Genomic DNA, 14,664 nt, shown 5'->3' with positions numbered 1-14,664 from the left:
AAGAGTTTGAATGGAATATCTTTTCTAAAAGTGGCTTGTATTTAGAAGCCATAAGATCTTTCAGCCATAAGAATTCAACATAAACCAGATATCAGAGCTAAGATATTATATTCATTTCCCACTCAGCTATTGTGGAGAGAAATAGCGCACTATTTCTGATAACACTGAGGGTTCTGTCTGTGGGGAAATGCAGAAACGTTCATTTCCAAATGACATCTATTGTACTTTATGTGCTGTGTCTGGGATGCTTTCAGAACAGAGCTCTGGCTTGTGAGGAAGAGACCCAAAGGAGAGTTTGTGTGCTTGAAGGCTTGTCTGTTTTTTTCCAGTCACTTCTCTGGGTCTATAAAAAAATATTCCTAGTCTCCACAGCTTTGTCTCACTTAAATGCTTAGACTCTTGGAGCTACATAACTACTCCTTTCAGGACAGAGTTGCTTTTAAAGGGGACGCTTTTTGGATGGCTTATCATTCATGGATGGGTAGGGTGGAGAGGAGGGAAAACTCCCTCTCTTCCCTGTAAATAGTATGTGTGTGTGTCTTTAATAACCTGCATTCTTGTAAAAATGCAGCACTGGCTTTTTATTGCCGTGTCGCTACCTCTCATATTCTGCCTGTTAGTAATTTTCCAGAGGTGTCTTTGAGAGTTATAACTTATTTTAACACAAACAAATGGAGAGACGACATTATGACATTCCCATGCAACAAACACTATTCCCTAGCAAGCGGATAGTGTTACCAAATTGCTTCAGCATGAGTTCTTGCTGAGGGCAGTGGCGCCTTATTGGGCCTGAATTCAAACAAACCGAGGGTTCAAAGGCATCCTAGAGGAATATATTCCAACTGCAAGAGGGAGAGGTGGTGTAAACATGCTTGCTGTCGTTTTTTTTTTTTTTTTTTTACTACATTTCTGCCATACTAGGCAAATTCTTGTGGGGAAACACGTTTTCAGCTGCATCTGAATGGATTCAGCTTTAGGATAAACCCAGAATGTAATGAAAACACCCTGAATATATTAAAGAAAGGACTTTGAAGACATCAGAAATAGTGGGTGGGAGACAAGCAGATGCTGACGAGTGTTACCAATTTGCTGAAATAGGAGCTGTCCAAGATGAAGAGGGTAATGGCTGGGTTTGTCAAAATGCCTGGGAGGGTTTCTGAATCATTGCTGGCTGCGCAGGAAGTCTTCTCTTCTTCCCCAGAAAAATTCTTTGCTGAGTAACGCATCTGGAAGCGATGAATCTCTTTACAAAAGAAGATCCTTCCTTCCCCCTCACCTGCGATGTCCAGGACTGCGTTTCTCCTGCAGAGGCAGCGCCAGTCCCAAGGATGTTGCAGCCTCTACCTCCCTTGCTTCTCTAGTGACTTGACAGGGAAAATTCCTCATTCCTGTATCCCCCTGCTCCCTGTGCCGCGTGCATGAAACCTCCATGCCCTCTTTAGAGCCTTTCTTCTGCAAGGACCTGGGATCCCTGAAAGAGATCGCATGGTTTGTCAAAGCCTACATCAAATGAAGGAACAGGATTTGTTTGGCTTTTAGAATGTTAATCCCCTTTCTGCTGGGCAGTTCTAGTAATAATCAAATGTCCCTATTTCTGACGGGAATGCTTTGTCCTTGGCCATTGATTTTTTTATTTGACCATGCAAACGCTCTGTGTAGCAGAGAAGGCTGCAGGTTGCCGGCTGCCAGGCATTACGTTGTTTTTGGAAGTCTTTTCTCCTGCGAAATGAGGTGGTTCTGATGACTAGTTTCAGTTTTCTAGGTTTAGTGAACTTGTTTAATCATCTCATCCCTGTATGTTTAGAGTGGTTGATTCATTTTCCATTGCTGGAAGCCCTGCAGTTCAGGGATATCGGTGTGCAGACATTTTCAGGCAGTAAATCTTTCTGGCTAGCTTGGAAACAGATTGCTCTTCAGGTCAGCCAGACTCTTGTGAGCCTCTGAATCCCAAGCCTATCCTGCTTCTCCCAGCTGGCTCTCAACTGCAGAAAGCAATCTTGACAAGGGATAGAGGAAATAAAAATGAGGACAGAAGTCCTTGATCAGGAGGCCGGGGAACCTGTCAGGGGTATTCCCTGCATCGATTCGCACTTTTGTGTACTAGATTTCTGCGGAGTCCCAAGCCATTCCTTGCCTTCTTTATTTTTCTTGTCCTCAGTCCTGTTGCAGAATTTATGTAAACATCGTAGTGGATGTGAACTGGAGAACGGCTGCTCTTGTTTACAATGGTTTAAATAGAAAATCTTGTTGATAGAGTTAAAGCCTGACCTCTGATAGTTGGTTAGGACGTTTTCCAAAGCAGTCAGGGATTGACCTGGAGAAGATAGGCACATGATTGAAGTTGTGCCATGTGCTGTAGGAAATGCTGGGAAGGGATGCAGTCTTGCTGAAGTGCTCTGCTGTGCTTCCAGACATGCACTGAGGTTATTTGAGATCTTACCGTCTTAAAGAGGTGTTATAATAAAGATATTATTACGAGTAAAATGCTCTGCGTTTTCAGAGCACCCTTCAAGGCAAAACAGTTACAATACATTATGTGAGCATGAGCTTGCTTCTTAGTTAAATGCAGTACCATCAAAAGGAAAATTACTATCTTGTCAAATTTATTTAAAATTATATACCGAAGGGCGTGACTGCATCCTTGTAAAGCTTCAGGAATGAGCTCTTATCTAGAGCACGTGTTCACTGCAAGGCCTGTTGCAAAGGAGAGAATTCCAGCCTCCTTTGATGCCATCTCCCCTGTGGTAGATGTTACTGTGGCCCTTGGCACTGAGCAGCCAGTTTGGGTTCTTTGCTGGAAGAGAGAGGGTGGGGAATCCATGGCAAATGACCAAGAACAAGCCTCAGCACGCTGCCTTTTTTTCTTCCTCCCATCTCACTTAAGTCTGCAGCACCTTGGCAATACTCAGGAAACTCTGTTTCCAATTCCTGTCTTAGGAAAACGCGTTCATACTTTCAATTTATGGTACTGAAATCCCTCTGTGCTTGGAAGAATTATTCCTGATCCTCGTTACATTGAGAGGACAGATCAAGTCAGAAAGATTTAAAAAAAAATTAATAAAAATTAGACTTCACTACTACCACTCCTGGAGAGTCCTGGTTCATGGAAGGGTAAATCATTCCTCACAAATACGTGCAGTAGCAGAGATGGCAGAGCTGGAAATGAATGACACTGCCAGAATATGCTGTGGGCCAACTGAGTGCCGCGAGTGCATGAAATGAAACAGTCTCATATATAAAGAATAATTGTCTCAAAAGACACATTAGGAAAGCCGAGTTGTCTGGAGCATATACATGCCTTTAAAACTTACTGAACATCCGTGTTCCAAAAACCTGAAAATTATTTGAGGGATCCCTGAATTAATTCTGGTTTTAAGCCATAAAAAAAAACCAAACACACACACACAAACCCCAAATTTTCTAACATTCCTAATTCTTCCTGATGCTGGAAGATGAAATGTATTTTGTGAAGGGGAAAAAAAAAAGTTGTCTTTGTGAAAAGCCACTGAACGAGCCGTGCCTGTACTTTAGGTCTGGTGCATGAGTTAGGCATGTGCAGGCAGTGCTGGTGAGTTGGGCAACAGCTTGTGTTGCAACGTTTCACCTGCAGGTTTGGCTGATGGGAGCACTTTCAAAGTGAATGTTTCAGTGGAATTTCTGTGTCCTAATTCTTTTTTGGCTGGGCTCTTGGTATTCTTTGAATGAGGGCCAAAACGTTAATCCATACATACGCAGGTTTGTTAATTATGAAACTAGTAAAATGTTGTCGGTGGCTGCCTTTTGCAAGGAGAATTTTACCTGTGTGCTAAAAACCTTCTCAGAAATTTAAATGCTTTGTGGTAGGTAATTAGAGACCAAATGTCTGTCCTTCCTTCCTTAATTTTTTTTTACAGGAGAGTTGGGGAGGAGAGATGATTTTCAAGAGATTATTATTCAGCTCAGTGCACCAAGGTCGGGTTGGATGGGGCTCTGAGCAACCTGCTCTAGTTGAAGATGTCCCTGCTCACTGCAGGGGGGTTGGACTAGACGACCTTTAAAGGTTCCTTCCAACCCAAACTATTCTGTGAATCTGTGATTCTATGATATTTCACTGTTAGCGAGTTTATTAGGTTGTTCCTTATCCTGGTCCAGGTCAGTAAGCTCATATGCAAAACCAAGATACTGGTTGCTCTCCATTTCTAGATTCTGCTGCTGACTCATAGTTTATCATTTTTGGCTAGTTACTGCTATGAGCTGCTGTTAATCTAAGTGTAAAACTAGTGCATTAGTATACACTTTATTGGAGTCTGAGAAAGCTTAAATCGGTGTTACTAAGCCTTATGATCTGGAATAAAAAGATCTATGAAGTATAACATTTTTATTGATTTTCCGCAGAGCAGCAGTGGAATATTAAGTTGCTTTAAAATGTTCCTGTCCCTCCCGTTCCAAACAAGCTTGAAATCTTGAGCAATCAAAGAATAAAAATACCTTTCTACTGTACACGCAGTGGTGGGAAGGCCTTCGGCTGGATTACTCACTCTTTATTGTAACTTTTATTATAAAATACTTGTTTGGGGAAAATCCTCTAGGGCAGCAACATTCATGCTGTGAGATCAGATGCCTGCTGACTTCATGAGGAGAAGAAAAGGATACTATGTCTGGGATTAATAGCGTTTGGAGATTTTTCTCTCTCTGCTATTCACATTGCAGTCTCTGGATTGCCTCAAGGAACAGGAGTGTGAAAAGGGAAAATTTTGAAGAAACACATGATAAGACCTTTTTGGAAGGAAGGTGCGATGTAAGAACGGCTCGCATTGTTCAGATCAAAGCCCAGCACGCCTAGTGTCCCGTCTCTGCCGAAACTCCGAGCAGATTCCTAGGGAGCACTATCAGAACAGGGCCAACAGACAGTGATACTTTCCCAGAATACTTTCCGCTTCCAAGAAGCACTTCCTGAGCCAAAAGTGGTGTCTTTTGTCTTTAATATCCCTCAGTGGACTTTTCTTCCATGAAGCTGTAGAGTAGCTCTTTGAACTCACATAAGGGAGTCTTGTGTTTTGCATTGTGGTGCTTCTCTAGACTTTGGCTCTGACTGTTGGGAAAAGTTGCCTTCTTCCTGCTATTTTTGTATTGCAGGGTTTATGACGATCATAGCTAAAAACACAGTGCCCCAGATTTGCCACAGAAGGCCAGTTAAGAGTGATTTTTAGTCCTTTCCGTAACAGAAGATTATGTCCCTAGGTGCGCAGTATTCTATATGTCAGAATAGAGCTGGGCCCCGGATGTGTTTTAGTCTTTTTTTTTAATTGCATGTTTTGGTTTGGTTTTATTCCGCCTGAACTGCAGGTTAACCTGGCTAAGACAGTTACTGGGGGTCTCAGCATGGCAGTTTTCATTGCTTATCGTGAGGCAGGATAGCAGCTTGGCTTGCAGGATGAACGATGGAGGAGGACGGAAGGGCAGGGCCAAGGAGCGGAGCAGGACCTCTCAGGTCACGCTGGGCCAAGATGCATGTCCAGTCTGCCAGGATAAACCTGGCTGCAGTGTGGAGAGAGCACAGGCCACGTCTAGGGTATGCTTCGATACCGTTACGGGATTGGAATAGGATCCTGCAAGTTTTGGTCCGGTTTCTGCTTAACGTCCTAAAAACACTGCCAGCAGCTTTCACTGTTGCACCGAAAAGTGTTCCCAACTTGTGGACCAGCTCTAAATGCTCTTTTTGCTACGGTTGCGTTGGTAACGTGTCAAGTCACTTACCCACTCTCTATTTGGAACCCAGATGCCCTTCCTAGCCCGTCGCTGCTCTCAATCATTTGCAACAGTAATTACCTCGGTTTCCCCATCATTACCGTGGGGTCGCTGAGGACAAAAGGAACCCACGTACCAAGCAGGAAAGCTTTTTAACACCCCAAGTGTCGCACACGGAGTGGGAGCCCGAGGCACCCTGACAGCAGTCATCTGGACGCGTCCTTCCCGGCTGGTGCGTCTGCGCTCTGCAGCCTGTACAGAGCCAGAAGTTCTCTCACGTGTTCTTGTTATTTAACTTGTGTTGCATTTTCTTCCTTTGTTTCAGCTCAAAAAGAAGCAGGTCTACGTTGAGAAGGTGGAGAAGATGCAGCAGGCCTTGGTTCAGCTGCAGGCAGCGTGTGAGAAACGGGAACAGCTAGAACATAGGCTGCGGACCCGGCTGGAGAGAGAACTGGAATCTCTCCGGATGCAGCAGGTACCCGCTGTTTCCCTGTGCCACGCTAGGTTTCTTGTAGGATTGTACGCTATAACCTACACCACACGTAAAAGAAGGGCAGTGTTTATTTCCATCTTGTAAAATTAACAATTTTTTCTTTTGGTAGCTGGAATCCTGGGTTTGCTGGCCATTGTACTGGTTTTACTTGATTTAATTCTTCCATTCTACCCAGAAAATTTAGAGAAGAGATATCTCTTTAGATATCTTTAGGTATCTTTAGATAGGGGATCCATCACGTAACAAGATTCAGACATAGCCATATAGCTAGATGGTGTTCTGTCTTTAAGTAACTGGGTTTATTTACTTTTAAATTATTTCAAACATCTTGTTCACAGTTTATAAAAAATTCATTAACAACTGGCCTGAAAAGAGGCCCTTCAAAAAACTTTTGCATTTAAAAAAAACCCCCAAACAAAACCAAACCAGCAAAACCAATTCCGTACATGCAGTTGATGGAAACAGATGGGAGCTTCACATAGAGTATATTCTTACAATTGGAACGTGAGCCTTTTTCAGTGAAAAGAATGAATGAGAAGTAGATTATGCAGCGGTGTTATGAATGGGATGTGAAGTTTCAGTGTTATTTCAACCGATGTCAAACACAGGTGAACTGTCAGGTTTGTAAATTCTACTAGAAATAGAATGCAGGCCTGTGTTCTAAATCGCATTCAGTTGCAGGTTATGTTTATCCCCCAACTTCCACCTCTGCATAGGAGCAGGTATTTAAATCTTAAACCAATACAAAAATACTTGTTAGTAGGAGTTACAGGAACTTGATAAACTTTTCTGTGCCACCTTTGGAAGTTGAGGTACTCTGAACCCCACAGTTTTTGACATTGAGCCTGAATCAGCACAAAAAAATAGCTTTCTTGTCATGGTTAAGAATTCTAGGCTGAACATAAAAATAAAAAAAAATAGTTTAAAAGAAAAGAAATTGGGCAGACAAGCTATTTTAAGTCAAATATCCTGCAAATCACAGGTAAGACTTCCATATAAAACTATGCATTTTCTCCATTGAACTATTAGCTCAGCAAATCTCTACTCTTTCTTGTTTTGAAAAGGAACACACGGCCTGTCTTCCAAATCTTGCTTTAGGACTGAATTATTTTTGATCCGCAGCTACTTAATCCACTTAATCCACACTGATCATATTGATTTAATAACAAAATCCTTTCAAAATATTTTGGATGTATTTTTTTAAAGGTATGATAACTCCTTTGTGTACTTGTTAGTGTTTTGCTGGAACAGTGTTGGAAGTAAGTGTGTGTTACTTTAGGTATTATGGATGAGCTGTAGACATCAGACCTGAATAGCATGATCTAGCTCTCGGATGCACATGTGGGGCTTTGCACATGGAAAAAGGCTTTAGGAAGAGTACTTTCCAGCTCTGGAATGGCACCAGGAAGCACTCCAGCATGGGTGCTGTGAGTTAAGCTGTGTTTCCTGGGAGCAGTGCTTCATGTTTTACAACTTCTGACCTTCATTGTTTGGAAAATAGAAGGAGCTTTTGCTGCATTATGTGAGCTTGTTTCCCGGTTTTGACAGAGTGAGGCTGAACTGCCCCTGCAGATGTTTCAGGTTCAGCTCTAAAGGAGACCGTTAGTATCACCTAGTCTGGCCAACATGGCATAGGCCACCACATTTCACTCTGGGAGGGTTCTTGCATCAAGCCAGTGCTGCTTTGGACCAGTCTCTGTCCTTCAGACAAAAAGCAGACAAACCAACCCTGAGTCTTACAGATGCATCCTGAAACTTTTTTTTTTTTTTTTTTTCCTTTTGGAAATCAGCGTCAGGGTACATCTCAGGCTGCCAATGTCTCGGAGTACAACGCCACGGCACTTATGGAACTCCTGCGCGAGAAGGAAGAAAGGATTCTTGCTTTGGAAGCTGACATGACCAAGTGGGAACAGAAATACCTGGAGGAGAGTGTCATGAGACAATTTGCTTTGGATGCAGCTGCAACTGTGGCTGCTCAGAGGTAAATGAGACTTTTCATAGTACAGGGATTATTTTCTTTTTCCAGTTGAATGTCATATTTCCCACCAAGGAATGTTGTCATACCACCCTCCTATGATACTTTGCCTTGTGGTCTGAACGGCTTCTCAGAATTCAGCGTGCAAGTGGAGTTGGCTGCTTTTCCTGGGAGCTGTGCAACTGCCAACAATCGGAAACTTTTTTCCAGGAGAAGATTCCTCCACATGCAGGAGCCATTTTCCAGACTAGAATTGTTCTGAGCCATTCCTAGAAGCTGTTGATTCAAAAATAGGTGTATGAGAAGGGTTTGGGGTTTTTATGTTTTTTAAACAGGAATCAGTCCTCGCTGAAGTCATGTGAGATGAGGTAAGCTTGGTGATTCACATCATTCACCCTGAATGGCTTACTTGTTCTCCAGAATGTTTTTGCAAATTACTTTGTGGTATTGTCCTCAACATGGTTACTAACCAGAAACATCTACTAGGAAATTCGGCTGAAAACATTCCACTGTGTATAGAGAGCACTGCTTGTGCAGGTGGGAAGGGAAGGGTGTCTGAAATTTGGTAACAAGCTCACATTCCAAGACAACTGTACAGAAACACTTAGTATGGCTCTAAATAGGCCCAAATGCTTCAGCTAGTTGGTAAACAAGAGCTGTTACTGGAGTGCAACTCTTTAGCGTTACGTATTGCTTACATATAATTTCATTGCTCACTAGTCTCTGGTTCTTGATGGCAGATTTTATTTTAGATTGTTTCATGAACCAGATTCAAATAGGGATGTTATCGCAATCGGCTTCCTAGCTCGTAAGATCGTACTAGAATTACAGGGGTAAAGTTGCAGATCCGCTGTGTTAGCATTTAAAGACTTATCTTATCTTGCTCCGGAAGCCAGCTGTTATTTTAGGTTATTGATGCTTCTTGTGCACTGTTTTCCACCTCCCCAGAGATTCTCTAAAGGCTCTTGCTACTGCTTGTCCTTAGAGGCCATGTTATATTTTCAGCGTGCGCTGATAAGTAGGAGTCTGGTCTATTGTTTATCATGGAACGAGAGGGGATGCGTTAGGCCTGTTCAGGTTTTGTTAAATGAGCAAGAATGCCTTCCAGTCAGGAAAGAGCCAACCTTCTGTTTTTCCATTTCCTTCCAGCTGCTTCTCCCCTAAAAGAGAGTATTCCATTAGTGTCAATACTTCTGCGAGTTTATATGTGATTGGCACCTCTCCTTCAAAAGTATAGGCTGTAAGGGATTCCACTAATTTCAGTGACAACCTCATCTACGCTTGCACAAATTTCTTTCCCTTTTCTTTGGAAGTGGAAAATAGCATCCCTTAGGAAGTTGAGGTTGCAGGAAGGATGCTTTACAGTACAGGCAGGAATCTGGGTCAGGTTAGGTTTCTTTGACGAATGACCTTGTTATGCCCTTCACGTTGGTGCTTTGCCATTCCTGATCTGAACTTTAGCAGAGTTAAAGGTAACATTTACCAGACAGTTCTTGGACCTGCTGGGTCTGAGAGGACAGATTTCTTATTACAATGAATTGGAGCTCTTAGTAACTCCTATTTTTTTGATGTGTTTGGTTTTTTTCTAATTATTTTAATGCTTAGCTATGTCAGTAACATGCTTTTAATGTTATGAGTCATACAGTAATACAGAGCATAGCACAGTGACTTTGTTGTGACTGAAGAGCAACAAGTAGAATGAAATACTCATCATGTTTTGGTTAGTGGACTGAACAGCTATCACAGTGTTATCATCAGGCACTATATGGAACCAGTCTAAAACTGTTTACAGCCCACTCCAAGTTTTTTGGACCAAGCTGCTTAGGATTGCTTAAGAAACTTCCATGCCTAGTTCCTTTTGGTGCTTGGATTCCCCGTATGATACTGTTGGAAGGGGAAGGGAAAAATCTTTATAACTGAAGCAAAGTTTGCGCTGTTTCAGCTGAAGAAAAGGGCCTAATGTTCTATACCATCCTTCCCCCTCCCCATGTCCTTGGATTTGCCTCATCCATCAGTTTGCAATAGTAGAGTGAATCAGTTAGGCTATAGACTGGCCCGAGATGGACAGCATGTTGACTGTTGTTGTAATGACTTGCATATTTTGGTAATCCTTCTTTCATTAGGACTGGGAGTTCGATTTTTGGAAGACACTGAGCCAGCCTAAACTCAAAAAAAGTGGATATTCTTGTTTGTTACTTTTGAGCAAATATTTTGTGCTGCTAGGAGGAAAGCAGCAAACTTAGCTGGTCCTTCATCTGCTCTACTGCTTGTTCTCAGGGACACGACAGTGATCAGCCACTCGCCTAATCCTAGCTATGACACCTCGCTGGAAGCTCGCATTCAGAAGGAAGAGGAAGAGATCCTGCTTGCCAACAGGAGGTGTCTTGACATGGAGGGAAGGTAAAATGCAGTTTGGTCCTATCTGATTTCTTTTTAGGACAGGGATTTTAAATTAATTGTGTGGGTAGACGCCTCAGAACCAGAAATTCTTGTGTATTCACCAATAACAATGATGTAGGATGCCAGACACTCATTTGGCCAAGGAAGTATCTACATAGCAATCCAAAACCTGTCTTGATATTGAGGGCTAGTGCAAAAAAGTCTGGTCTTAGATTTTTTGCATCTAGCTTGTTCCTCTTCTCTCTTCAGGGCATCTTCATCAGACCCCAGGCTCCAGCCACCTCTTAACAGTCTCACAACTGTTTTTCCCTGGGGTTAGGTCCAGTGCAGACTCCCCAAAGTGTGTTAATCCTCTTCTTTCTGTTGGTCTCATGTTCTGCCCATAACCCTCAGCTTTGTCTCAAAGCCCCTTCCATGACTATTTAGAGCAGCTGCCAGTAGCCAAAGGTGAGTGGGTATCTCAGTGCCGCTCTCTCATGCATGTGTACAGGAAGTCTCACGCGTGATCTGCTCTGGTGGGCCAGTGAGCAGCCAGTGTTTGGGGCAGTAAGCTCACTGGCATCCTCTCTCTGCCTCCCCAAATGCCTAAGAGAGTCCTAGTCATGGCCATGGGGGCACTGAGGCCTCAGTCCAAGGAGACAGGAGTACATGTACATTGTTCTTCTTTGTACTTCTCAAAAAGGATTAAGACTCTGCATGCTCAGATCATTGAGAAGGATGCCATGATCAAAGTCCTGCAGCAGCGCTCCCGGAAGGAGCCTGGTAAGACAGACCAGCTCTCCTCAATGAGACCCGCCAAGTCGCTGATGTCCATTTCGAACGCGGGCTCGGGCTTGCTGTCCCACTCGTCAACACTGAGCAGCACTCCCATCCTGGAGGAGAAGAGGGAGGACAAGAGCTGGAAAGGCAGCCTAGGTAATTTTTAAATAAGTGACAATTCAGATATGCGAGTTGCTGCTTAGAGGGGAAGCAGGAGCAGAAGGGGGAAGAAGGTGTGTTGCAGAGACACATCAGCTGGCCTAGCGTGCAGTAGAGCTGACTGCAGGCGAGATGGGACACATTTGGAACAACTGCTTGTTTTAATCACTTCTGGGAAATAGTGACTTCTGATGTCCAGGCTCTGTCATTAAAATATGTAAGTCTTTACTCCCAGTTTGGTACCTGACCTTGGGGATATTTGGGATGTAGTTTTCAGAGTTCCCAAGCGCTTGCTTTCAGCTGGGTTGTTACAAGCTGTCTGAAGGTGTAAAGTCTCCTTGAATAGGAGCAGAGATACTAATCAGGATTGCTACCCTGTAGTGTTGTGCCTGCACTAACATGACTTTTGTCTAGAATGGCTCAACACTATTGTTCAGAGAAGAGGAGCTGTAACAAAGCAAATCATAGATTTTTTTACTTTTTTTCCTGTGGGCAAGTTAGGCCCAAAGGCCCTCCCTGTGAGATGAAAAGACCCTGAAATGTAAATAAATCTGTTGCAGCTGATTTCAGGGTGTGCAGATTTACCCTGTCGTAGATGGGCCACTGCTTAGAGGCGGGGAAGTAAGGTGTTAGTGCCCAGTTGCGTACCTTTGCGTGCAGCAACATGAGGGTGCTGCTGTTCTTCAGATACTTCAGCACCCAGTGGTGAAAGGTGCCATAGAAAGGTAAATTAGTGCTGTCTGCTGGAGCACAGAGCGCTTTCCAGATACTAGAGCAAGTGCTACAGAGGGGTGCAGAGCTGATACCAGTTAGTTTTCTGTGATTCTGAAGTGTCCTTCCCTTTTTCCACAAAGGTGTTCTGCTGGGAACAGAATATCGCTCTGAATCCATTCCTTCCACCCCCTCTCCTGTCCTCCCTTCCACACCGTTGCTGTCAGCCCACTCGAAAACAGGCAGCAGGGACTGCAGCACCCAGACCGACCGGGGCAACGAACAAAGCAAAGCTGCACCTTCCACTGCAGCTCCCACACCAGGACGACTCCCCGGTACCAACCTGGCCTACGGTGCAGACAAAACAGGTAACACAGCTCGGCTGCCCTCCCAGAGGGGCCCCTGCTGCTGACTCGCCGTCAGTTCTGCTCTGTGGGGCAGGCCCTGCCGTCCCTTTTTCCGTTCAGGAAAACTGGGTTTAGTTTGTGTGAGGACAGGTGGGTTTCAGAGGCAGGCAATGTTCTGAGGGGCCTTAAGCGCTCTGAAGGAAAAAAAGCTGTGGGAGTGGTAGCATAAGCATGGACACACTGGGCAGAGAGGTATAGCGAGATTTAAGAGCTGGGGCAGGTATATGCAAATCCCAGCATAGTCTCTGAATCAGTGTCTACGCTGAAGTAAATCGCGAGTAGCGTGCGAGGTTTAAACAGCGTATGAAAATAGGCTGTGGAAGCTGGACATTCTAGCAGGTATTCAAAGCCAGGTGGACTCGGATAAGGGGGAGGGAAAAGAAGGAAAGGTAACTATCGCGATAAAGCCATCTCATTATTGTACAGTCCCAGTTGCGGGACCAACTTCAGCATTGGCACAAGTAGATGCAGTCGATGATGACTGTCACAGAAGCTGAATTTGCTTCCCACAGAGCCCCGAGCTGGCAAGAGCTGCTCATTTTCCAGCCCGCTCTGCCAAATCAATGCAGATTACACAACCTCGCCTCTTCTACTTACAGACACATTACAATTATGTTGTTCTTCATGGAAGAGTGAATTTGGCTGGTCTGCTGTGCATCTTGCCCATGCTATGCTATTTAATGGGTATAGAGGGAGACAGGGGAACAGGTTTTGTGGTGAAAGTCTACACCGACTACATTGGTTCAAATGCAGTCACTCCAGTTTTATATGCCATTGTGTATCAGTGGGAGATACCCAAAGGGAATTTGATAAAATACCTCTATTTGTCTGGCTACATACATGAAGAACTGAATTTCTAAAAATGAAGTAAGGAGTCATCAGCTGTCTTTTAACCAGTGATAGAAGATGACTTAAAATGTTAACGTCGTTTTTCTAACCTCATTCTAGTTACAGCTTTGACTGTCTGTCTCTCTTGTTTTTCCTCATCATGTAGATGGGCCACTCTTCCACTCCAGCACTCTTGAAAGAAAGGCCCCTGTTCAGACCATGGGGCAGGACCTCCCAGATGGAGAGATGGTAGAATACCTCATCTGAAAGGCTGTACCAGGATCTGAGCTGGGATACAGTAGCAAGAAATTTTTAAAAGACATTTTTATTGGGAAAAAATTGTAGTACCTGAGTAATAAAAGAACACTTAGCTGTTTGCTCTTGTATATTATGTCTCAAAAGTATGGACAGGTTAATTTATAATTTGTTCTAAATTATAAAAAACCCGTAACACTTGTTCTTTGAAAGTTTCCCCCTTTATTTTTTAAATACTGGATCTGGTAACATCTGGAGAAAAAACAACTTAGGTGCACTACATCTAATATTTCATTTCAGTATTTTCAAAGTCTCTTAAACAGAAGTACTGCTCCCACAGCTGTTGATTAAATGTCTAGCTTGAAGGCAGTAAGGTGGGCATAATGGCCTCATAATGATCAGGACCGGGGACGTAGTTGTGAGCATCACCTCAGGCTTTCAGAATACAAGTATTCTGAGAAGCTCTTATAAATTTGAGCTCTGATCAAGGGAGATTTTTCTTTACGTTTTTCTCCTTACACTCAGTGTAAGAACTCAAAATAGGTGTTTCACATTCATAGGCTGGAAAGATTTCCTTTTTCAGTGTGGTAACATTCTTTTTTTTAGCTTCTCAAATTGTGTTATTTCTTTATTAAAAAAAATGACTCCGGTGATTAATGTCGCATTTCATATTTTTAGTTTCATTGAAAGATTTGCCACACTTTTATACTTAAGTACTTTTTCAATAATTTATACAGTGGATAGTAAATAATATATTGCATTCATGTTTTACATAAATTAAAAAAGGAGAGTTTACAGGCTCAGTCCTGATCTGTTAGATCAGATTTCTGCCATCGCAATTCCATTGGCTTTAGTGGAACTACTCCAAATTCACCATAGTGCAAGTGGCAAGCCGTGTTGCTTTTCAGTGTTAGCAACTTCATCTACTGCATCTGTGGCGATCTTTTTCC

General features: G+C 43.2%; 1 protein-coding gene across 1 annotated transcript in view; it reads left to right on the top strand.

Annotated features, from left to right (window-relative positions):
- The window catches only part of AMOT (angiomotin), a 34,738-nt gene extending 20,414 nt beyond the window's left edge, over nucleotides 1-14,324 (top strand). The window contains exons 7-12 of the mRNA XM_010290482.1: nucleotides 6,053-6,202; nucleotides 8,011-8,201; nucleotides 10,473-10,595; nucleotides 11,278-11,510; nucleotides 12,368-12,592; nucleotides 13,626-14,324. Of these exons, the coding sequence (XP_010288784.1) occupies nucleotides 6,053-6,202; nucleotides 8,011-8,201; nucleotides 10,473-10,595; nucleotides 11,278-11,510; nucleotides 12,368-12,592; nucleotides 13,626-13,726 (1,023 nt within the window). The 3' untranslated portion in view covers nucleotides 13,727-14,324. The remainder of the gene's footprint in view (nucleotides 1-6,052; nucleotides 6,203-8,010; nucleotides 8,202-10,472; nucleotides 10,596-11,277; nucleotides 11,511-12,367; nucleotides 12,593-13,625) is intronic.
- Nucleotides 14,325-14,664: the final 340 nt, after the last annotated feature.

Source organism: Phaethon lepturus, unplaced genomic scaffold, assembly GCF_000687285.1.
Source record: "Phaethon lepturus isolate BGI_N335 unplaced genomic scaffold, ASM68728v1 scaffold23967, whole genome shotgun sequence".
Lineage (NCBI taxonomy): Eukaryota > Metazoa > Chordata > Aves > Phaethontiformes > Phaethontidae > Phaethon > Phaethon lepturus.
The sequence above is the reverse complement of the archived record's forward strand: the minus strand, read 5'-3'. Positions and strand labels throughout refer to the sequence as shown.